At 34.1% G+C, this 26,777-nt stretch overlaps 1 protein-coding gene across 2 annotated transcripts in view; it reads right to left on the reverse strand.

Annotated features, from left to right (window-relative positions):
* Nucleotides 1-26,777, reverse strand: part of LOC142338498 (putative trans-acting enoyl reductase Rv2449c) — a 51,564-nt gene that overhangs the window by 13,733 nt on the left and 11,054 nt on the right. For both annotated transcript variants that reach the window (XR_012758986.1, XM_075388280.1), the window contains exons 2-8: nt 23,666-23,905; nt 13,081-13,210; nt 12,551-12,740; nt 11,948-12,107; nt 8,642-8,863; nt 7,925-8,036; nt 7,572-7,702 (exon numbers count right to left, since the gene is read on the reverse strand). Coding sequence is in view for 1 of the 2 variants with exons in the window: in XM_075388280.1 (XP_075244395.1) it covers nt 7,572-7,702; nt 7,925-8,036; nt 8,642-8,863; nt 11,948-12,107; nt 12,551-12,740; nt 13,081-13,210; nt 23,666-23,796 (1,076 nt within the window). In the remaining variant the exon portion in view is untranslated. The remainder of the gene's footprint in view (nt 1-7,571; nt 7,703-7,924; nt 8,037-8,641; nt 8,864-11,947; nt 12,108-12,550; nt 12,741-13,080; nt 13,211-23,665; nt 23,906-26,777) is intronic.

Raw genomic sequence — 26,777 nt, forward strand, 5'->3', positions numbered from 1 at the left:
AAATCGAGACAGACATGAAACCAATTCATATAAAAATGTTCTCAAGGAAAAACAATTTTACCAAGTGATTGCATAATATTACAAAAAAAATCTCTTACCCAATGAGATCAAATTTATGTCATTATAATGAACACTAGAACAAATCGAGTCAAAGACATGAAACCACTTCATATAAAAATGTTCAAGGAAAAACAATTTTACCAAGTGATTGCATAAAATTAGAAAAAAGGAATCTCTTAACCAATGAAATCAAATTTAAGTCACTATAATGAACACTAGAACAAATCGAGTCAAAGACATGAAACCAATTCATAAAAACGTTCTCAAGGAAAAACAATTTTACCAAGTGATTACACAACATTACAAAAAAAAGGAAACTCTTTTAACCAATGAAATCAAATTTATTTCATCATAATAAACACTAGAACAAATCGATTCAAAGACATGAAACCAATTCAAATAAAAATGTTCTCAAGGAAAAACAATTTTACCAAGTGATTACATAATATTACAAAAAAGGAATCTCTTTTAACCAGTGAAATCAAATTTATGTCATTAAAATGAACACTAGAACAAATCGAGTCAAAGACATGAAACCACTTCACATAAAAATGTTCTCAAGGAAAAACAATTTTACCAAGTGATTGCATAATATTACAAAAAAGGAATCTCTTTTAACCAATGAAATCAAATTTATGTCATTATAATGAACACTAGAACAAATCGAGTCAAAGACATGAAACCAATTCATATAAAAATGTTCAAGGAAAAACAATTTTACCAAGTGATTACATAATATTACAAAAAAAGGAATCTCTTTTGACCAATGAAATGAAATTTATTTCATTATAATAAACACTAGAACAAATCGAGTCAAAGACATGAAACCAATTCATATAAAAATGTTCTCAAGGAAAAACAATTTTACCAAGTGATCTCAAAATAACACAAAAAATGGAATCTCTTTAAAATGGATCTCAGTGAGATCAAATTTTCAACTGATGGGGCCTCCTGATATTTACTTAAGGAAGTTAAATAAAATTCTGTGTAAAAAACTTTTAACGTGTCTTGCTTCAATTTGTATTAACCGAAATTTTTCTCAGGATGTCAATTGACGTAAGTGATCAATTACTTTAACAATAAAGACATGCAGGTTTATTAGATATCGTTAGAGCTTCAACGAGACCTTTCAGCTTTGAGATATTGTAACAGTATATTTAAGAACAAACAATGGGCATTTATAAAATTTAAATAAAAAAATTGTGAAAGAAAACAAAATAATTATTTGCCCACAAATCAATTCAGACAACAACATCTAAGCACCAATAAGACAAACAAATCGCACTTGCTAGACTCAGTTGTTAATATTAGCTTTGCTTTTGAAGCAAAATAGGGCTAAGACGAGTGAGCATATTCTATATTTCAGTAGAATGAACACTGGAAAAATAGAACGACAGACATTAAACGAAACCTAATTCAATTTCTCAATATGTAACCAGACTTTTTGCAATTAAACAACTAATTGTCCTAAAAATAAACAAATAAAATGAGATACAGAAATCAATATTTAGCCCACTTTGAAAATAAATTTAAAACTATCAAGTCTCTAGAGGTACAATTTTATTATTTTCAGCTTGCTTGGCCTCTGATTAATTCCGATTAGATCCTAATAGCTCGACGTAGCGTCATATGTGAGTGTAGAAATCAAATAATTGACTTCTGCACTCACTTATAAATCTAAATTTAGAAAAAATTTCAAAAAATCGCAAGTTAAATTGTGAGCGAGGTGAGCCAAGTTTGCCCCCTGGAATTTGCCAAACGCCTGTTGCAATAAATTAATTATAAAATCATAAAACCACATATGCAAAATTAAGAAAAATAAAAAATCCTGAACTCCCAATTTCATTTAAAAAATTTTGGTGCTAAAAATTGAAAAAACCGAAAAAAAACACAAGAAATGTAACCACTGAAATCGCAAAACACAAGCAAAATGGTTTAAGTATGAAGTAGCTGAATTATCTTACTATTGAGAAAATTTACTCGTCGAGAAAACCAAAATGAGCAAACAAATTCAACTGAAAAAAAAATCAAAGAAGAATAACCAAATTGACAAAAGTCGCAAAAATTCCAAAATTTAAAGAAAATGAATGGCGGCAATTTTATATCTATGATTAGCTATCAATTGAAAACCAAGCTAAGATACAGATTCGCCTTCTTGTTGACATATCAAGACTTTAATAAAAGAAATTAGAAGATAGGAAAACTAAAACAGCATAAACAGACAGAACTCAAACTTAATTTTTTTTTAAAATTAGTGTCCAGTCATAAACACCAGTACGTGTAAACCACTACCGAGCTTATTTATTCCACAACTGAAATATAAGTACTAATTATATGACAAAACTAGAGAATAATGTGCAATCAAACTGAGAACATTTTGTCAGAGCTTCAATGAGATCGTTCAGTAGCGGCACTCAGTAACAAAACAAAAAAGAAGTTAACAAACTCTTAGGTGTCAAAGTAAAGAAAATTATTAGTTGCTAGTTGCCAATTAGACAACAGTATATATTCAACATTGAAAAAAAATGCATTGCATTTAGTACACTTCGTGAGGAAAGTCACGAGAAAAAAACCAAAATCTAAGTTAAATGGCAGTAAAAAAGCAAACAAATGGCTCCGAACCAATCCAAATCCGTTTAATTCTATAAAAACCAAGATAAGATTTGAAAATATCCTTTATATCGCCGCTTCAGTGATACCAAAAGTGTAAATAGAGAAAATAGTAGCATTTGAATAAAAAAAATGAGGCATATTTAAGGAAATTAAAAAAACCAAAATGCAAAAAAAAACAGTGTGAAAAGTCAAATAATGCAATAACTTAAAAAACGAGTTTTTCAAAAAGTTTTTAATTTTACACTATACACTTCACGGGCTCCCTAGTGATATCATTCACAAAAAAATTATAGATCAGCCAAAATTGACTGAGCAAAAAACCATGTTGAGCCAACAAGTGGGGTCGGAAAACTAAAAACATCAAAATTGCACTATTTTGGACTCAACGCGAACTCCTCTCATTGGAAATTAGGACCTCCGCAAACTTCAGTGCACTTGGTGCTTGAAAACCTACCGTAGCCAGTCTAGGACTATAAAACAACTTACCGCACCACGGGTGTACCCACTTTCCCCGTTCCCAATCAAGAGTCGAACGAATAAGTCGACGTAAATAAAATAAAACTTAACGGAACAAGTCCTCAAACTCAATTCAAAGAATGGTATTTCACAAACCAAAAACTAGCCCTAAAAAACTATATACATAAAAAGCTAACAAAAACTCAAAAACAAATTTAAATTGAAACACGTGTACAAAAATTCACTATCGTGAAATGGATGTTAATTGAAAAAAAACTCTACTTTAATTGAAAAAAAAAAACTGTAATTGTGAATGGACAGAGTAATACAAAAACAATCAAAATTCTTTGGATCGTAGAAAGACGGAGCACCAATGCAATCCTTCTTTCGATTATTAAAAAAAACAGGCAGAGCACCATTACAATTCAAATTCTGAGGCTTGGCAAAACATACCCCGAAGAAAACATACCCCGTAGAAATTCTGAGGCTTGGCAAAACATAATACACCGTAGTTGCCGGGAAACAATCGGCAATGATTCCCATCACCCCCATAGTGATTGCAACAATACAAAATATTCTTGTGCAAAAACATTTTCAAAGAGCGAACCATTTTGACTTCATTTTTAATTACACATAATCCTATACGTCAATGCAAGCATATCGTGGTTAGCATCAAAACCAATAAACAATATAGAGTGTAAACAAGCCTCATCAGACCAAATTCAAGTGGCGGCTCTAAAAATTGGAATTCATGGATTCATCCCATCTATATTTGACTTTGTTTTTCGATACTGACTCTATTCATTCTAGAGCAACCACTGTTTAAAATCATTTTGAGCATAATTGAAAAATAGACGAGCCTAGAGAACTCAAAAAGAATTGCCCAAAACATTAAACAAGCTGTGAACTGCGGTAAATCAAAAAAATTGTTCTAAAAAAACAAAGCCGGAAGACTCTGGAACCGACACGAAGAAAAACTTACTTAAGCATTACCCAAACAAAACTAAACTAACAAAACTATTCATTTCATATGACTATTAAGGATGAAAAGAGGGAATGTGTTGAAACATTTTTTAAAACAAATATCCTAATACATTTCGTTTATGTTCAACAAAAAGACTACATATGAAAAAAAGGAAAAAAAAACAACAAAGGATACTTCAAAAGAGGGAAAAATCCAAGCAACATTAAGAACCAAATCTAAAAATCTGTAAACTATTAAAAACAATCTCTTAGAATTGCAAAATGTCAATAATTATTCTCAGCACACCTTACGAAGCTGTCTGAGTTTGTTCACTGAGCCCCGACATGACACCAAAATGCAATGAAAATACTTAAAACATGAACAAAAAAAAGCTCAAAAGAAAGCATACCCGGCAGATTGCCAGAAAATAGCCGCCGTTCATTCCCATAACCAAAATTGACAGAAGAGAAAAACTAATTAAAAAAATGTTTTTGTACACAAACAATTTTAAAGTCCGAATTTTTGTGATGTCACTTTGGAGCTGAACTTATCTCCTGCTTCGTAGTGAGACAACACAGGAGCTAGTATCAATACCAATAAGTATTAAAGATGGTAACTAAAAACAAAGTTCGAGTAACGGGCATTTAAAATTGGGCTTTATGGGTTTATCCCGTTTCTATTTCCGATTTCGTTTTTCGATACTGACTCTGTTCATTTTGAATTGCTTTGCTGAACAACTGCTGTCTAAAACCACTTTTTACCATAAGCTGAGACGGCTATTAAACACAAAACTGGTTCAATTTATAATCAAATATCTGGCGTATTATACCTTATAGTAACAATAAATATAGTAACAATATATTTTCACATAGTAACAACATCTTCAAGATAACTCTATGGTTGAACATTGATAATTATTCTGCGAGGAAAAGAAGAATTAGGCAAAAAAATTTTGGAAAAAAAGTTAAGCAAAAAATTGACTAAATATAGCCACCTTACTTCGACTAAAACAAACCCAAACTTATATCACTCAAATCATAAAGCAACCTAAAGTAACGTAGATCTCAACCAATAGACCAGAAATGAAGACGACAAAAATCCCCAAAAAGCTCCAAAAATGGCAAAACTACAAAAACAGGCCAAGATGGCATTTTTATGATTGAGACGTTACTTGTTATTTTGATTTAGAAACCATGTTACCAAAAAAAGTTTTCCGAAAAATCAAAAGTGATTAAAAAATTAGCTCATACAATTTGGGCGGTTATTGAAAACACAGCCGGTAGATTGCCGGAAAATAGCTCCGATAGACGCTTGTGGCCTTACATGAATTGAAACAACTAAAGAAAAAAGGTAGACGATTGGCCACCAGTCCTTCAATAGACCAGTAGACTTTTCGGCTTAGATTTGTCATTTTTATGGAACACATGCGCTCTATAAGGAAAAGAACCCTAATAGTTCTTTCAAAACTAATAAGCAAAATCAAAAACTCAAGACTTTAATACTCAAGAATTAGCACTACATAGATGCACAATATTGACATTTAGAAGTAACATTTTTTTTGAGTGAGGTAAGTCACGCAATTGACCTAAACGTAGCACAAATAACGTCAAGCACACAAATTTTAACTGCAAAGCAGTAGATATCACTGAAATTGAATACGTCAATTCCAAGAAGTCAGGTCGCATGAATCATCGATGGAAACGACGAGTTAAAAAACATCATGAATCACAATCCAAAGAATTGATATAGCTTTGTCTTGACGAAAAAGTTTTAGATGGCCAATAAGAACAATCAAATGGTTTGACACCAATGATATTAAGCAGTTTTTCCACAAGAACAAAAAAGCAAGACAAAAAAACCAGATCTATTTTTAAAGACAAGGTCAAAAGCAAAAAATGACTTCTAAAAACTCATGCTACTAATTAAACTTCCCTTGCTTCGCATTATCAACTGATGAAACTTGTCATTTTTTGCTTTTGACCTTGTCTTTAAAAATAGATCTGGTTTTTTCGTCTTGCTTTTTTTGTTCTTGTGGAAAAACTGCTGAATCTCATTGGTGTCAAACCATTTGATTCTTCTTATTGGCCATCTAAAACTTTTTTCGTAAGGACAAAGCTATATCAATTCTTTGGATTGTGATTCAGGATGTTTTTTAACTCGTCGTGATAAGACGTTAAGTGATAAGACAGCAATAAGTTCAATAATTACTTGCAAATTCAAAAAATCAAGAAGAGTTTTAAAAACGGACAGCGTATAAGTCAAAGAAAGCAATAGCTATGAATTGAAACAATTTTAAGCAAGAAAGAATTTTTAGAAACCAATGAAAACGGCCAATAAAGAGAGGAAGACATAAGATAATGAAGTTTACAACAAAAACTCAAAAATTCTATAATATTTCTTGAAATCATTTAATGTCGAAGTCATAAAAGGCATCAGCTTTGAACAGAAACGATTAACTTGAATTAGATAAGCCTTATTAGCAATCTATGAGGCCTGTTATTAATGAAAATAAACGATAAGATAACAAAAATTACAAAAGAATAACAAAAACTCTAAAAATAACACATAACGTTTGAGAATAATTAGTGTCAAAGTCATAAAAACTAATAAGCTCTAACTCGAACCATTAATTAGGTTCCTTTGGGCCACATTATCAACCAATGAGACCTGTCATTGATGATACGAAGTGAAAAGACAACAGAAATAATTTTTGAAAAAGGGCAAAATCCAATACTCTTGAATGTTTTTTGACAAAGAATTCAGGTCATGAAAAGTTTTAGCTGCCCCTTGATGAATTCTAGCAATTTCAACTAGGCGCAATTAGAACACATGTATTATACCAAAAGCACTAAAAAAAGAATCTCTGAAAGCGGAAGTCAAATTGACGCACGTGAAAAAAAACTCTAAAAAACCGGAATGTAATTCGAAAAAAATTACGCATTAAACCTACTCTAATTTTCGCCCCCTTTAGTACTTCAGCGTTGCAAATATCACCACTCTAATTTGACTTCTCACTGACGTGAAAAAGCCGATAAAAGCGTGAACAGATCTTAAAAAAAGAAAGCACACCAATACAATCCAAATCCTTTGGATTGTAAAAACGACGATGTCCCCAATAATAGCCGCTATTGCTTCGCGGCTATTAAAAAGACAGATGATCAATACAATCCAAAATCTTTGAATCAAAAACGATGAGCTCAAAAATAGCATCACTATCGCTTCGCCGCTATTAACAACCAACATGACTTATAAAACTGATGTTTGCGCATTCCTATTACACTCATTTCAGCTGTAGACATGATACACAAAGAAGTGGTTTTCCTTCATCAGCGCCCAAAATTTCAATAAATAGGAATAGCAATAAATAAGGCCTAATTCTCAAAACCATCTAAGTTCTCCCAGTAAAAATAACGAATGTAAACCAGCATAAACCGACTATATTTAGATAGGTGTTGGAATTAAACATCTCCAATCATACCTGGACGTAACAAGATATCCAGGATCTCCAGTGATAGTGAGATCGCACACAGCTTTGCGGCCACTTTTTGCACTTTCTCCGAAGAACTTCATCCTCGCATACCCAGTCGGCATGTCCTTTTCACTCGGACCCTGAAAAGCCAATACAACGGCTAATGAATGTCATTTATTTATTATCACACAGGTTTTAGCGACTTAATTTTAAAGGTGTGATGCAAGTAGTCTTTAACAAAAAAAATATACATAGCATACTACCATGATTAAAATCAGCTTTTCATTTTATGGCTGGTCAACCAATCACTTGAATTGCTTTGAAAAAGAAAAAACAATGAGAAGCCGCTTGAGAATCTTTACCTGTCCTGGTTTTGGAACAACAAGTTTCACAAGAGGTCGAAGCCAAGAGGTGGCAAGGGCTACGTCAGAGAGATACAGTCCCCAAGCCAGGGATTTAGCAAATAACCAAGAGGAACATAAAATAGAGCAGGAGTCAGATTCAAGAGATAATTACCAGAAATCGGCATCAAATTGTTACTAAATGAACTGCTTAAAATATAACCCAAACCATACAAATTCCATGAACCTATAGATGACAGTTACATTCTAGAACCTTTGTCGCCCTATAAACGACCAATTAAAGGAATAATTGTAAAATACAACTGATTGCTCATAGCATAAGATTAACTTAATCTGATCCTGGTTAAATTTTTTGTGCTTGTGTTTGGTTAGGTAACTGAATTTTTTTTTGCTTGCTCAATTAATGATTACATACGTTTCAGTAAGGCATCGAACCCGGTATTAGCCTGCTCACAGGAACGCAGAGAAACCTAGCAGCAGTACTCTAGCATATAGGGGATGCCACAGTATTATATTGTAATCTTGTAAAGTTCACAGTTCACATATTGCTTCCAACTTTTATGATTACAGACTGACATTTCAAGAGATTCAGTGTTCTCTTTATATGTTTTGTCGATAAAATCTTATAAGAGCTTTTGTGGTGGCTTTTTAAGTGGCTTCTGGTTGACCCATCAGAACAAAAACAAATAAAAACAGCACTAAAGATCTGACTCCTACGAACATTTAGCCCATTCCTCATAAGTAAACTCAGGTCCGTAGTTGTTCAACGCGTTGCTTCTCCGCACAATACGCGTGTTGCATGGAGCCATCATGAAAGGACCCAAATACTGTTTGAGTTCCCGATCCCAATAAACGTTGTCCGGATCTTTTGCGTCCAGTCCGTTCTTAGCCCCCGGCGGATTGAGAGTTTGTGGGTCCTCGATTGTATCCATCGTTTTGCTGCCAGTACATGATCAGGCAACTTTTGATCAATAAAAAAATATAAGTGGCGTAGGATATTAGACAAAAGAGTTTGGGCCAAAAATTAAGCTAAAATACTGAATTAGGATTCTGTGGAAACTTTGTGAAAATCAATTGAACGTCTTAGGGAGATACTTCAATGTCCATTAGGCACTCAGAAGTTTCCAAGTGTCCCTAATATCTCATCCTCAAACATATAGAGAGCCTTCCCTCATTTTTAAATGAGGTTTTAAATCTCAACGGAAATCGAGTTGGTTATTGGCAGGCTAATCGAGTTAATTGCTGCTACACTTTGAAGATCATTTTTCCAATAAAAAAATACCACAGGAAAATAACGGAAAGAGACCCGATGTTCGTCTAAACAGCAAGTTCCGCTTTTCAATTCTCAACATCAGAACTGCAAAGGCAAAATTGGTCAACAAATCGTTCAGATTGCTCAAACAAGACCACATACGATAACATACAGTCATTGGATGCCATGTGTTGATCTTCCCCCAATCTCAATACCGTCCTCGTGTACAGACCGACGTTTGCAGTCAGACGCCAAATTTCTACATAACGAACGCACACATTTCATCCAAAATACCTGTTCTAAAGCTCTTCTTCTTTTAGAGACAGAACCTGTGCAAATCATTCTTCCCGTAATGCATTAACAACGGAACAGTTACACAAAACAGAAGTCCGAATAAAGATGACCCGAATGAAGAGACACCATCCCTAGTTTTCAAAACACCTGTAATCTCCCGTTATTTTCTCATTGAAAGCTATTATGAACGAAAATGTTTCGACCGGAGAAAATTTTACTAGGCAGCAACTTTAATTTCTCTAAAATAAGGAAAGAAACAACTAGTTTAGCAGTGGGTTCATGAAGGCGGATAATATTGCAGAACAAACTCATGAGTAAAACAAAAACTGGGGATACAACACCATGGCCTCTATTTCAAATGTTCCTTCACAAATGACAATATATTTTTGCCAAAAATTACTATCTTCCGTGACCAAAGTCCTAGTCCTTACACTGAGCCCTATTCGCAGCCCTATTTTCCAAAATATAGAACTTCTGATATTGAATGAAACTCAACACTTCAGTCTCCGACTAGTAGCTCCCGTATATTATTAAAGGCGCTTTTTCTTCTACTAAAATAAACTGCACGTCTAACTGCAAGAGATAAACGTCACGATGTACGGTGGAATTGGTAGTAGCTGGCAGATGCAATTGTGCACTGGACTAGAATTCCGTTTAATTTGGTGGTCCTTTCATCTCCAAGAGTGTGCAGCAGAACTTACTTTCCTGGGAATGAAAATTTACTTCAGGCACAAATTTAGATGCCAGAATAGGTGTAAACACTGCCTAAAACTATTTACAAACAAGTATGCTATAGTTGTACCAGAAAAATTGAATTGCACAATTCAAAACACTGATTTTATAGTTGAAAAAATCATTTCATAGTTGAAAAACATAGTTTCGAATATTGACTCCAAGTTATTGCCTCTTTCTACTCTTTGTTTATTCTACTCTTAAGGAGCGGAACTGAAATGCATTCAGTGGTACAAAAACAGTTGCTTGATATTTTCTGGCGACATCATTTCGAATCCCGAAGCCACAGTTCCACCTGAGAATCCACCTTTGATGCCCCAGACAACACCTTTCACGTGCTTTGTGTCTTCTTGCAGTTGTTCGTGGAATATCTTTGCAATGCAGTAAGCACCCCAGTCACTCGGCACTGAATTAAGGGGACATTGCAGGCATTTGGATTATTAATAGTATCAAAAATGGTAGTAGCTCTCATATTGATGAGTACCATTCAATAAAAAAATACCACAGGAAAATAACGGAAAGAGACCCGATGTTCGTCTAAACAGCAAATTCCGCTTTTCAATTTTCAACATCAGAACTGCAAAGGCAAAATTGGTCAACAAATCGTTCAGATTGCTCAAACAAGACCACATACGATAACATACAGTCACTGGATGCCATGTGTTGATCTTCCCCCAATCTCAATACCGTCCTCGTGTACAGACCGACGTTTGCAGTCAGACGCCAAACTTCTACATAACGAACGCACACATTTCATCCAAAATACCTGTTCTAAAGCTCTTCTTCTTTTAGAGACAGAACCTGTGCAAATCATTCTTCCCGTAACGCATTAACAACGGAACAGTTACACAAAACAGAAGTCCGAATAAAGATGACCCGAATGAAGAGACACCATCCCTAGTTTTCAAAACACCTGTAATCTCCCGTTATTTTCTCATTGAAAGCTATTATGAACGAAAATGTTTCGACCGGAGAAAATTTTACTAGGCAGCAACTTTAATTTCTCTAAAATAAGGAAAGAAACAAACTAGTTTAGCAGTGGGTTCATGAAGGCGGATAATATTGCAAAACAAACTCATGAGTAAAACAAAAACTGGGGATACAACACCATGGCCTCTATTTCAAATGTTCCTTCACAAATGACAATATATTTTTGCCAAAAATTACTATCTTCCGTGACCAAAGTCCTAGTCCTTACACTGAGCCCTATTCGCAGCCCTATTTTCCAAAATATAGAACTTCTGATATTGAATGAAATTCAACACTTCAGTCTCCGACTAGTAGATCCCGTATATTATTAAATGCGCTTTTTCTTCTACTAAAATAAACTGCACGTCTAACTGCAAGAGAAAAACGTCACGATGTACGGTGGAATTGGTAGTAGCTGGCAGATGCAATTGTGCACTGGACTAGAATTCCGCTTACTTTGGTGGTCCTTTCATCTCCAAGAGTGTGCAGCAGAACTTACTTTCCTGGGAATGAAAATTTACTTCAGGCACAAATTTAGATGCCAGAATAAGTGTAAACCCTGCCTAAAACTATTTACAGACAAGTATGCTATAGTTGTACCAGAAAAATTGAATTGCACATTTCAAAACACAGATTTTATAGTTGAAAAATTCATTTCATAGTTGAAAAACATAGTTTCGAATATTGACTCCAAGTTATTGCCTCTTTCTACTCTTTGTTTTTTCTACTCTTAAGGAGCGGAACTGAAATGCATTCAGTGGTACAAAAACAGTTGCCTGATATTTTCTGGCGACATCATTTCGAATCCCGAAGCCACAGTTCCACCTGAGAATCCACCTTTGATGCCCCAGACTACACCTTTCACGTGCTTTGTGTCCTCTTGCAGTTGTTCGCGGAATATCTTTGCAATGCAGTAAGCACCCCAGTCACTCGGCACTGAATTCAGGGGACATTGCAGGCATTTGAATTATTAATAGTATCCAAAATGGTAGTGGCTCTCATATTGATGAGTACCATTAAGATATGACAGCAACCTCAATCAGAGAGGACACTTTGCATATAAGAAACTATCCCTTTTGAGATTTCCTGTCACTTTTTATACAACCTTTAGGACAGTGAGCAATGATACCGCATTTTAAGAAAACAACAGAAACTTTCGTCTCCGGTGAAGGAAAAATACTAAACGCATTAAAAACGGCACAGCGGAACTGCAGATAGACCCAAGATTTTCAATTATCAGAAAAACCCTCTAAATGATTTCATGCAGCGATCTTTGATTCTAAGCACTTTAGTTAAGTCGAGTCTTGCAAATTGAGGCCCAGCCATAATTGATCACTGATAGCCATCAATTACATGTTAATTTTACGATTTCCAAATGCCTGAATCGAATCCACAAGTCGGAATAATCTTCACTTTGTTTTGTTTAGCTTCTTCGTCATGCTTTTCGATCATCTCCTTCACCCAGAACAGTTCTCCAGTGAGGTCAGCATAATGTGCTCCGTTTTTCACACAACTTTCCATCAGTTTGGTTCCATATTTGGAGTACGGACCCACAAATGTAACAACTGCCTAAACGCAAGAATTTATGCTCAAAGCTGTTCCCATGATTAGAAATAATGGCACTGCTTCCCCCTCCCCTTGTTTATTTCAATTCCAATTTTACTAACCAGTGAAAAAGTTATGAGCTGCTGAGAGTGAGGTGCTGCAAAAAGCAAGTATCATTATAAGGGTATTATAAAAATATTAGTTGCAGATTCCATTGGAACAGAAATAATCGTTCCCGCTTCCTATCAATTCAATACAGTAACATAAAATGACCTTGGCCAATCAACTAAAATTAATGCTTCCTTTGGAGGTAATTTTTCCTTACAATGAAAACGGGTAAGATGCAACTAAACTATTTTTCAACCTTGCATTTTGCAGTCATCTCGTCCAAAGCCTGCATGTCAGTAGAATCTGCAACGATCACTTCAAGATCGTCCAAATGGGAGAATTTCTCTGTTAGTTTCTGCTTCACTGCCTCCAACTTAGCACCGTCCCTGTTGATAAAGAGAATCACCAACAGATGCAAGAGATTCACGACTCGAATGAGACCAAAGAAAACTGAGCTCGACCGAACAATCATTAAAAAATGCCCAAATCCAAAAGAGAGTACGACCCGCATTCTCAACCAAAAAAAACCATAAACTTACTTTTTAAAACACAGAAACACAGAACGAGAACCACTTTTTAAAGGATATAGAAAAATAAACAAAAAAGCCAATCTCCAGTATTTACTCAAAAAACAATTACAACCAAATCTTGATCACCATAAAAAACATCAGATTACCTTCATTGCATTTTCAATTATTTGTGCGCTGAATAAATTTGAGTGCTACTCGAACAAACAATGATGCTATAGAATAAACAAAGAGGATCGGTAATATGCGTTCGCACGTAATGTTCCAACCCGTCATATCAAATAATTTATCAAAACTTGAGAACATTACATCTATTTATACGAAGATGCACAGCGACAGACACTTTTTAAAAGCAGTCCCACAGTCCCACTGTTACAAGAGAGATATGCAACCATTACATAGATAAATTTCCCTTTGCTGTCTCAATTGAACAATACCGCCCTATTAGTCTCTTATGTAGCGTCTCAAAAGTATTAGAAAAACTAATTTTCGACGAACTAAATGAAATTGTCAAGACAAAGCTAGAAGAATCACAACACGGATTTAGAAGGCATAGATCAGTAGTAACCCAGATGTTGCTTTTCCTAGACCTGTTGTATAATGAATTCGACGAAAAAGACAACGAAATTTTTGTACTTTACCTTGACTTCAAAAAAGCGTTCGATACAGTTCCTCACGATCTTCTGATTAACAAAGTGGAGAACCTGGGTGTAGGGGGAAATTTCTTAAAGATTGTAGCCAGTTACCTATCAAATAGAAAACAATACGTGAAAGTAAATGACTCGGAATCTGAAACTGTACCAGTAACCAGTGGTGTCCCCCAAGGATCTCTCCTAGGTCCCCTACTTTTCATAATATATATAAACGATCTTCCACAACAAACATCAAAATGCTCTGCGTTTGGATACGCAGATGATTTCAAGCTTGTATCAACAAATCCAGCAAATATACAAAGTGACCTGGAAAAAATCGAAAAATGGTGCCATAACAACAAAATGCAACTCAATTAAAGCAAATGTCACATCCTGCCAATTAAAGTAAACGAAAAAAACTGGCACTCCTTTATACTTAACTCTAAAACTCTCTCGAATAAAAGCGAGCAAAAAGATCTAGGTATAATTATGGCTACTAAGTTATCATGGAAAGCGAATATAAAGAAACGTTGTAGCAAAGCCTGGAAAGCGTTTTATTTCCTAAAACGAAACATATCAAACCTTGCATCGCAAACAACAAAACTCAATGCATATGTCGGCTACGTTATACCAGTCATAAGTTATGCCTCACAAGCATGGTTCGCGAATAAGACCGAAAGCAAAGACATCGAGCGCATTCAAAGAAAAGCAACGTCGTGGATAATCAGTAACTGGGAAATTAGTTACAAGCAAAGACTGACCACACTGAAGTTGCTGCCTTTGTCATATTACTTCGAATTGCATGATCTATTAATGCTCATCTCACTGCTTAAAGGATCTTACAATATAAAAATACCCATTAAAACAAACAATAATGAAGGGTTGTTAAGCACACGTCAAAACGAGCTAATAACAATTAATAAAACAAGAACAAGGAAGGCTGATGAAAACTTCTGGAAAAGAACCAGTTATTTACTAAATATAATACGAAAAGTAGGGAACGTCGATCTCGATCAAATTGATAAGAAATAATTAACAAAAATATACTGGAACTACTTCTTCAAAAGTTATTCGGAAGTCAACTTATGTTCCTGGGCTTTCAACTGCAGCTGTGGACATTGTAGCCCAGTGCAGAAGCTCAGCTCAGTCGTTATATGAAGGGTGCAAACCCATGTGGAAAGACCCACAGAAGCCTAAACTCTCTCTCTCTCATTGATTGTTGGATTTCTATTAAAAAGATGACAATAGGTAATGAAAGAGAATGTTTTTCCATCCCGATTTTTGAATTTTAACATAAACACCTTATCCTCAGATTTAAATTTGTTCAATTGTTGCGTTATGATGAAAAAAAATTTTTTGAACTCTGTGATCATTGCAGTCTGAATCACTGGAAAAAATGTTTGTTGGCAAGGAGTAAAGTAAAGGAGTTTACTTTTATCGAACTTTTTTCAAATAATTAAAACATAGCTGGCAGATTGCCAGAAAATAGCCGCAATAGCTTCGTAGATCTGCAGTCTCAAAAAAAGCAGTAAAAAAGACGGACCAAAAAAATTCGTCTATTCATTGAAGGCTGATATGTTATATTTTGATTTAAAATTTGTATAAACTTTTGCTGCCTCTATTAGCTACTCTCTAATAACCTTCATTTAGAGTGACACACACCCATTTGACCTTATCCCATTTGACTGAATTAAAGTAAATAAAAGTCAATTTCAAAGTGAAGTCATTTTTGAGAGTGAGGTGAGTCAAGTGTGGCCAAAAAATTAATCACGCAAATGAATAAAAAAACTCGCTCCACTAACAGCGAAAAATGACGTTACGCACGCACTTCAGTTGACATTGCAAGAACGAATGAACAAAAAGCAGATTTGAAGTGGCTGTGACGTCATATGGTCGAGAAAAAATCGCGACGACGAAATAAAAAAAAACATATCCGGAAGAATTCCGGAAACGACTCGAAGCAGAAAATTGTCCATAATTATGACTAAACAACTATAACAACTAAACCTCCACAAATGCCATAAAAAAATTAAGGAAGAATAGAAACGGCATTCGAAAACAAATTGAACAAATAAAAGAAAAACTTAATGAGTTTTTTTAATAGTATAAGGAAACATAAAGCCGAATAAAATTCCTTTGCAATTAGAGCAATGAAAAGCTCGCAAAACAATGGGCAAGTCATAATAAGATGAGGAACTTGTCTAAGATTGAAAAAAAACTGCAAAAAAATGGTTTAAAATTTCTCAATTTTTCTGTCATTTTTCCCAAGAAAAAAATGATCTATACGAAAAAAAAACTTTAATCAATTGGTATCTGAAAATTCCTTAAGCAACAAGCTTCTATTCAAATTCCACTTAAAGAAGTAAAACAAAAAAAACATCAAAAAATCAATACATTTCGTCAAAATCAGCAAAACTTATCGAAAACCTCCAAATAGCATTTAACTCAAATTAAATACTTGAAACCTTCAATTCCTATCAAAACGAGCCTAAAACTAATACAATATCATAATGAAACCTCATAACCATCAAAATTTGCATAAAACACTCCAAATTTTTTCACGCGTTTCATTTCCCGCTTCAAAAATCACTCCAATAAAATTGATTTAAAAAGGACTTCTCCAATACTCCTCTTAAAAGTCGTAAAAAACAAGAGAAGGCCAATAATAGCCCCAGCTATCGCTGTGCGGCTATTAAATAAACCTTCCATCTTCTTATTATAATAGTAGCCTCTTATCAGCTTCTATAATTAAACTAGGGTAACTGGACCAATTATGCAGAACAAATGTTTTTTGAAATAATAATCACATAAATGTTTTTTTTCAAAGATTGCAACTTCTTTAAACTTGAATATCTATATGTTTAAGAGCTTCTCGCTCCTGCTGCCTCAAAACGCATTTTTTCAACAAGAAAAATCAAAAGAACAAAATTTCCGACAGACCATTCAGTTCTTTTGAAAAATATTCTTTGCGTCAATTGAAAAAAGCGTGAAAACAATTTTGATCAGGGATGTCCAACACTTAATTGCTGAGGCACATTTAAATTTCAGTCTATCTACAGATATATTTTCAAACTTGCTTCGAAACTTCAAAGGACGCCAAATTGTACAGAAAAAGAATTCTTCAATTATTTCCATTCAAAAAAAATCATACCACGATTTTTTAAATATAATATTTGCTCACCTACAACACCAATACTAATCCCATTAATTTCTAAAATTCAAAGAAGGTAAGCTATGAACCGCACAATAAAAAAGAAACCACAAAAAGCATTAAAAATTAAGCTCCAATGGAATTTTACATGTATAGTTTTACGTCGAATTCTTTTGTCCCGCAATTTCTGATTAAAAAGGCAATAGCAGAATAAACCAGAGTTTTTACTGTGAGATGTACATCCCGAAAACGAAAATTAACTTCTAGAAAAATTTTAAAAGAAAATGGTTCTCTAAGAACGCAGAGAATCACCCTCCAAAACTATTATTAGTCCTTTGAGATTGATGGAATGTAGGCCAGCTTAATTTCGAAATGCTAGGGATCGTGCAGAGTTTCTCATTGTTCTCAAGGCCGGTATGACTAAACAGTATGAGAAACAAAATATGAGAAAAAAATATGAGACACATTTTGATTTAGCCCTAATTTTGGCCCCATGATCTAATGACAAATCCTAATTTACAAATCCTCCGAGTAAAGCAAAAATTGGATATTTTTTAGTGAAGCAGTACCAACAGAGCAATTCAAAAACTTTCCGCGAATTTTTATATTAGAATAAATTACTTATGAAATTAACATTGAAAAAAATTTAAAAATTTGCTATTACTTCGAGCTGATCTTTCTGAGCTTTACAAATTTTCATATTAGCAACTACCTCTTCAGCGGAACATTATATTCAATCATGAAAAATGCCATTCAATCGGATGAGCGGATTTTTAAAACTAACTAAAATTAAATGAAATTTTGCCATTTTTATCTACCTTATTTGCAATATCCGTTTTCTTGCTATTGGAGCTGTTTTTTAAAACCAAATTTTGATAGAAAATCCGAATTCTATCAAACATTTTTAAATGTAAAAAGTAGACATGAAATAGCTATAGTAACAGTAATTAAACTGCAATTACAAGGATTCTACGGAAAATGTGAAAAGATTCCAAAGTTTTTGATTTTCATAAGAGCCAAGGAAAATGTCCTAACATATCTGCAATTAGGGCAAGTACACTAAACTACATAGAAGAGAAAAATTGGAACGAATTTAAGAGACCTGAAGCCTTTAAAAGCAAGTCAAAAATTTAAAACCTTTGAGCCTCTTTATTTCCACCAAAAAAATAAAAATTAGAAATACCTCTCCAACAAAAACAATTCAGTTTTTCAACGGCTTTCCGAGGATATCAATTTTTTCATCACTTGGTAAAATTGCTTTGATAAAAAATAGGGCTGGCATAAAGCTCGAAGCCCCCAAAAATTCTGAATAACAATTTCTCGTTGAAGAAAATCTGTGTAGAAAAAGAATTACAAACTCGAAGAGAAAAACATAGCCGATTCTGGATAGCATAGATCAATTTTCATTAAAAAAAACTAAATTTCACTAATTTCAGCGATCTCATTTGAAATTGGAAAACTGAAATAAATTCAATTATTCAACTTGGTTTCCAAAGACAGGTCAATTAAAGACAAGCATTTTGATTAGTGAATCAAAATTTCTGAACATAGCTGGCCGATTGCCAGAAAATAGCCGCAATAGCTTCGTAGATCTGCAGTCTCAAAAAAACAGTAAAAGACAGACCAAAAAAATTTGTCTTTTCATTGAAGGCTGATCTGTTATATTTTGATTAAAAATCTGTATAAGTTATTGCTGCCTCTATTAGCTGCTCTCTAATAACCTTCATTTAGAGTTACACACACCCATTTGACCTTATCTCTTTGAATCAAAGTAAATAAAAGTCAATTTCAAAGTGAGGAAGTCATTTTTGTGAGTGAGGTATGTCAAGTGTGACCAAAAATTAAATCACGCATATGAACAAAAAAACTCGCTCCACTAAGAGCAAAAAATGACGTCACACACGCACTTTAGTTGAAATTGCAGGAACGAATGAACAAATAGCAGATTTGAAGTGGTTGTGACGTCATATGCTCGTAATAAAAATCGCGACGACGAAATAAAAACATAGCGACGACGCAATAAAAACATAGCGGGAAGAACTCCGGAATCGACTCCAAGCGTCAAAACTTCACAAAAAAACCGAAATTGCAACTGAACCCATTGCCTTTTGTATTAAACCATTAACTCATTACCTCCCCAGTTCTGATCTAAAAATTGGTGAAACTTTAAACCCGGTCAACCAAGAGAAACAAAGTGCAGCAAAATTTTTTATTGAAAACGTTTGGTAACGTTAAAAAAGTCCGAAATAATTAGGATCGTCAAAACACTGATAGTCTGAAAAAGCTGACAGGGCTATGAATTGCCCTCAAATAATTCATGATTCTAATCTCAAAAATATTGCGAAAGCGAACGGCAGATAATTATCTTAGAAACTAAGTTAAATTTTTCAGAAAAGAATGCTCAAATTAAGGAAACAGGGAACGACTACAAAAACGTTTCTAATCAATACAATTAAAACAAAAACAACATATACTTATTCCTTCTTGTATGTATGCTCTAGAGCATGATTTCATACTTCAAACACTAAATTAATCATAGAAAAGACAAAACAACAGAATAAAATTCAAAGGCAAAAAGTCGGCTAAAAAAAACCAAGGCCCGAAGAAAATGGCAAAATACTAATAAGTGGAATTTTGCAAAAGGCCTTCTAGCAAACTCTCAGTACTGCCTTATGTTGAATGAAACCAAATGCAAACCAAAGAAATGGCGAAAATCTAAAAAAGGCCGAAATCATTCAATTTTCTAGAAACTGAAAAAATCAATAAAACGAATATAAAAGTATTTGCCATGACAACCCTAGAATGATACAAACTAGAATGTGAAGAATACGGACACAATGTAAGGAACACAGTAACAAAAAGACTTATTCTTGATTATTGAAAATTAAAAATCAAATTAAATCAAAAACGAATGCTTTCCATTGTTCAGCATTCGAGACATAGAAAAGACAACGAGTCATCCGAGACAAAGATCTATCCTCCTGAACAGAACAAAAAAAAGCAGAATTCAAACCTACGAAACATTGAAACATTTTGAAAAAAAGGTCAAAAAAATTTAAGACCGCATTTATGAAAATAATTTTAACTGCTTTTCAAAAACTTAACGCCAAAAACTGATTGAATTTTTATTGAAACGAAATTAAAGTCCCTCATGTTGCACAAAAAGACTATTTCGAGTAACTAAAACCAAAATACAAACAAACAACTGAAAATCAGAAAAAATACTACCTAAATCGGATTAGCATATGTACAATTTAAGGGTAGAAAGAGGCATTGAGTATATGAATTATCAAAGGGGAATTGCCGCATTAACTGATTTTTGACAAGAAGACGGCAGAAAGATCCAAAATTAAGAAATTAATAGAAAAAAGCCAAAAATGAACTAAACAATCAAGGAATATGTGCCAATTTTAAACTTGAAATGCCTTTTCAGGCTCTGCAAAACACTGCGGCATCAATTTACGTGGTCTATATTTCAATATAGCATCGAATAAAAATTATTTCTAAAAAACAAATTACAAGCAAAAAACTAGGCCACTTAGACAAAAAACGGCTAAAAACGGTTATCTACATGTGCCATTCAGTCAAAAACTACTTTTCAAAGTCAAAAAGTCATTCACTAAACGCAGCGCATGATCAAAAAACTTCTCTCGCTCAGAAAAAATTAATTCACGTGGCAATTTTACTCACTTTCGCTTTGAGGTTAAAACAGCGTCTGAACGAATAGTACTTCCGGTTAAAAAAAACCTTAAGAAAACCAATACTCCTCTTCGAGTCGTAAAAAAACCAAGAGAAGGCCAATAATAGCCCCAGCTATCGTTGTGCGGCTATAAAAAAACAGTTTCAAAATAAAGTTGATTACATTCAATTTTTTTGATAATGCAATAAAGCAACTTGCTATCTCCATATTTCCTGTGATCTGGAATTGAAAAACATACCGCATCCGTTTTGAATCTCACTGGGTTAGATCAAGTTTTTTGTTGAAATCATAAATGCTTGTTCCCTCTTATTGTTGATAAAATATATTAATGCTTTACCAGGGACCTATAAGAAAACAACTAGAAGTTCACGGGTTTCTTGTCAGCGTCGTAGAAGTACCTTTAATTGCAACGTTGGGAACAGATCGACCAAGTCTTTTTCTTGAACGTTTTAGTGTTTTCTTGAATACGTTTTAGTTTACCAATCCAGGACCTCCAAAGCAGAGGCATCAACAACAGCAGTTGCATATGTTTTTGCCCTCCTTAAACATAGTAAGCAACTGTGTGGTCATTATGGATGTTAAAAAGCACAGAAAGCACATTCTCTCCGCATGGTAAAAAGGGACACCTAATCTGTATTTTAAACCTGCTATTGATAAACTGATAAACTTTAAATTGATAAACTGTGAGCATAATCCAAGTGGAGCTTTTGAAGGAGCAGATAACCAAGCACCACAATGACTTGCTGACAGTGACAGAAGTCTAGCCTTTTCTCGAAGAGAGGTTCCAAGAAATTCTTCTTGACTAAGAATAAAAACGAGCCAATACTTTTTTTATTCAAAAATCATCGGAGCTGGATGTCTTCATTGAACTTAACAGTTAAAATTACTATACTTTAACACATCTTCTTAAGAAAGAATAGGAAATATACATTCCAGCGGCCTTAAATAACATGCTAGCGACCCAGAAAAAAGTCCCAAAAATTTATTAAAGTTCAATGGTTACCGGAATTTCAAAATTTTCCCAAACGGATTTCTATTAATCTTATGTTCTAAATAATTATACTTGTGTTTTCTTAGTGATAAAAGTCAGCAACATAACTTTCTTAAGGCTATCGGTCCACCTTTGCTGCACTTTTTGCCACAGGACAAAAAACAATTTGTTACCAATTTTACATTCTGAAGATTGAATTTATCGTCAAGCTCATAATTCTATGTACAATAAATAACAGTATTGTAGATGCATGCGAAGAACGTTTTCTCGCATCTAGTGCCTTTTACCAACTTCTCTTTTCATCATTACTATAGTTAATCTTATGAAAAAACTTCGATATTTTCTGGAAAAAAATAAACTGTTAAAATTCAAAAGGCCAGATTGAGACAAAAATTGAATCGCGATTTTCTAAACAAGCTATCATTATAGACAGTTTTCAACACTAAGCAGGGATTACCGAGTTGAAATTTGATTGCTCACTTTGAATGGTTTCCGATTTGTTTAAGTTATTTTTGAAGTTTTTGAGTTAAAAGTCTTGGAACAAAAAGCTTCTCCGATAAGGGGCTATCGTGGTCGAGTTCAAAAACATGCACCAACTAATGTCGGATGAACTGCTATCGAACAAGAGGTGGGGCATTTCAGTTTAGAGTGTAGATTGTAAAAATTTATGGGTGCAAAAAAACAACTTCCAGGGGTGTTTAACATCACGAATGCTTGTCCGAGATCTTACCCACAAACCGAAACCAGCTTTGCCGCCTAAATCCGTCTTTATGTTAGCGACATACTTAATTTCAGAGTGAGATCAATTCCGATTACGCAAAAATCAAGATATCAAGCGTGAAAAAGTCAATCAAGAGCGAAATTCTGAGAAGCGTAAAAACGGTAGCAAAAACTTTTTATCAACAGACACAGATTTACAGTAATTGATTCGAACTTCGTTCGAGAGGGATTAATCAATCTAAAACAGTGGTAGCTAGCAGTAAAAAAATGAACAAGAACGGCGAACCCAAATTTTCCTTTCAAAATTTTCCGATTCAGCTCAGAAAATGTTCCTAATCGTTGGCTCTTGAGAGATCTGTAAAAACGGAATGTAGATCTGGAGATCTGAAAATCGATTTAACGGAAATCTAAACTATAACATCTTATAGCGTAGTTGAGTTTCCCTTCGTAGTTCTTATATTTCACTCCTCCTTTCCAGTCTGCGGACAATACTTCCTGGGAAAGAATGTGAATTGTTTGCGGCTCTGAAGATTATAATCACTGCCTAACCGCAGAACTAAGGCGTAGTCGCCGAAGAGGCAAGGTGTGTGATTAACAGGCCACTGAGTGCTCGTTTAATTCCCTGCCTCTTTGATGCTCTTTGATTATGAGCAATCACTTAACCATAGCTAACCGGTTGACCATAGGCTGACCAATCTTGGCTGCAATGAGGGTAAATTTCTGGAGCAAAAAACGTGGCCATACGCCAAAAGGAGCATTGCTGCTCATAAAGGGGGGAGGGAGGGGAAATAAAAGGATAAAAGGGAGCTGAGAACAGGACACTATTGCTCAATGCTGCTCCGCTGAGATTACACAGAAACCAAATTTAGATTCATTATTAATATTATTTACTGTATCATAACTCGAAATCCAACATGAATCAAAACCGAGTTTTCCAGAATAAATTTTAGCTTGTAAAAAATTTGACTTTAAGCTCTAATATTATGACGATAATGTCAATTAGGTAAATTTTAGCGTTTTTGGAGCACCTTCAAGTTGTTGATATAAGATTACCCTCTTGCAAAGAAGTAAGTTCAACTCTTTGTTCAACACAAACTCATTGCAGACCTGTTTTACTAACCTGCCAGCAATCGCCCATTTGAAAGAACTCGAAAATGAAGTCGGTTTGCTTGCCAGATAGTCACACGCTAGCTTTCCTGTAAAACCAGTAGCTCCATACAGTACCAAATCGATTGCCTTCTTGCCAGCCATAGCAACAGTTTCACTTAGATGTGACTGCCGCTAAGATTATGACAAACGATTTTGGTCAATTCAGGATGCAACAACAAACTACAAGAAACAGCTATAAATCATTTGTTAGTCTAAAATAACAATGGTCATTACCAAATAGAACAGTTTCATGTTAAGTAAATGATTATTGTTACGCTATATTACAGAGAGTATTATTAAAAGAACGCTAATTAGACAGTAAATCTTACAAATCGTAAAAAATAACGTGCACTGTTAGTAATTTTTTACAGCAGTTTAGAATTTAATATCTAGTAGTTAATCCAAACGACAGCGAATACTTAATGTCGCCTATTTAACAAAAATTGCTGTCGAATTCATCAATTTACTCCACGATGTAAAACATAGCTGCATGACCACTGCATTCGTATGTCCGCGGTTAGTTCTCGGGGTAAATTTTATTTTGACATTTCATCGAACATGACAAAAAATATATCAATTGCCGGTTAGAGTTAAAAACATTCAAACTATACCCGAAATACTAAAATAACTAGTTAAGGCTGAAGAACAACGAAACGACAGTTGTTTAACCCCCAGTGCCTTTGTGTAACGAAAATTTGTGCAAAGAAAGACTGCCCTTACTAATACCATTTCTAACAAGCTCAGAGTCTCGTGAATTTTCGAATACTTTCTAACTGCTCAATCTTGCCTCGCCTTAAATTCCACAAAAAATTTAGCCCCGAACTTTCCCCAGTTGCGACAAAAATTCTCTTGCCTGATCTAGCTCAACATCCTACAATATAATTAATTAAACTTTCATCTGTGGAATATTTCTTTGAGAAATTCATGCGACATCATGAGACGAAAAATTGCGTAAGGAAAACGAAAAAGTTTAGCAACAAAAATCTCTAAAAAACACTTGTAAAATAAATTGATCCTACGATTTCATGGTCCAAATCTTGCTATGAAAAATTTAACCATTACATGATGTATATGGTATTTACAATAGTGGGCACAAAGAAACATGCATGTGGAGATATCAACCGAAAGACTACTTTTTTCCAACTCGCAAACTTTTACAGAAACTTGTCTTATCAAAGCTATAAAACCATTTACTGAGAACAAGGCGGCTCGTTAATGTGCGTTTGCACATGATGTTCCGACCCGAGCTCATCTATATTTTTGACTAAATTGTCAACCAAATGAAGAAATAACAAAAATAGATGTTTGAGTTTAAAACAATCGTTACACAACCTATCTATTAATTGAATTAAATAATGCCATGCCTTATTACAGCGCCAATGAGATCTGACCTTAAAGAGACTACGAGACAAAAAAACAACCAAAAAATTTGCAAAAACAAAAACAAAAAAATCAAAAGCAAAAAATGAATATCTAAATTTAAAAGCACATAGTAAAAACGTCAAAATGCAGTCAGATAAAACCTTAACTACTCAAATTCAATTTCTCCTAACTAAACAGCGGATGGAAAGTCTTCTCATTGAGACTATGTCACAACTAAGCAAAGAGATCGATCAATTAGGCGAAATTCAAAAATTAATTAACATTTTTTTAACCAAGAAATTTCAAAAGTCTTAAAAATATTTAGCTTTTAACTAAATATTCCTTGATAAATTACCGAAAAGGTACTAGAGAACCAAAGAGCCTTGTCTTTGGGTAGTTTAAGCCTTACAAACGAACTAAAGAAAAACTTGAAAAAATAGAAACGATTTGCGAAAACACAAACTATTGCTACCATTAAAATCATTAGCTATTATATGAATGTTATGTATTTTTAATTCAATTCTTATTTCTACTAATTTAGCTGCAGGTATTATACTGAGAGATTAAATAAGTTAATTTGGGCCACATTTGTAAACCATTGGGATCCGTTACTACGCGATTGTTCTGAAAGTAAAGAAGCGCGAAAATGACCTCTCAAACAGGTTTACAAAAACGCATATTGTCCAACAAACAAAGCATGGGTTACAAATAATATCAGTAGATATGTTATTTTTAGGAATACAAGAAATTGGATGTGACCTCTCATTGACCAAAATAAGTTACCATTTGACGAAAAGAACAACAAACTGAGAAGTTTGAAAAATGTTTGAAAATGTATATCATAGACCAGAGGCTATAAACTGACTAACTGATTCGGGTAACCTCAATAATTCAATCCTCAATTCCAAGCTTAAGAGATTTGTCAGCAATTTACGGCTAACTAAAGAACAAAACAGGCAAAAAGAGCAATTTCACGGGGAAAAAATGAGCGAGAAAAGTGTCGAAGTCATTAAAAAAATGAAATTTTCACTAAAAACATTTCTATGTTCAATTAATTTTTTAACAGCAAGGGGATTCATCTTTTTTATCAATATAGTTTCAAAAAATCAAATAGGAACAAATACATTAGAACCACGAAACTTTTTGAGAAAAATCGTAGTATCAACGCCATTAATTTCGTTAGCTTTCAACGCAATCCACTAAATACGCTAAATTATGCCTCCATGGGACAACAAGTTTGTTTGCCATTCATAATTGGTCAATAAGACCTTAAAACAAGTTATTGAAGATGAAAGCAACAACTAAGACAGTTAACAACCAAAAACTCAGTAGAAAAGTGCCAGAAGAAAGTGTCTAAGCACTTTAAATCATTAATTCTTCTCTGAAAACTTTATATATGATCCGTTGAACGTCTTCCCTAAACCAGAATAAAACCGCTAACAAGATTATTTTGGCTGCATAAGAAATAAAAAAGGATCCCGAAAGTACTACGACCGACTGACAGTTCACGAAAAAAAAAGTATAGGATTGGTTAATGTTCCAAAAAAATTTCGAAAAACTATTTTTAAAGTCTTAACAGCCATTAACCTCAAAAGCTGTTAACGGAGGTCATTAACTACTCTACGAAAAAAACCTGATGGCAGGAAAAAGGTGTTTGTCATGCATAGATAATCAATAAGAGATCACAATAAGTCGTAAGACTGAAAACAACAAAAACAGGC

The sequence above is a fragment of the Convolutriloba macropyga genome, chromosome 4, assembly GCF_964194025.1.
Source record: "Convolutriloba macropyga chromosome 4, txConMacr16.3, whole genome shotgun sequence".
NCBI lineage: Eukaryota > Metazoa > Xenacoelomorpha > Acoela > Convolutidae > Convolutriloba > Convolutriloba macropyga.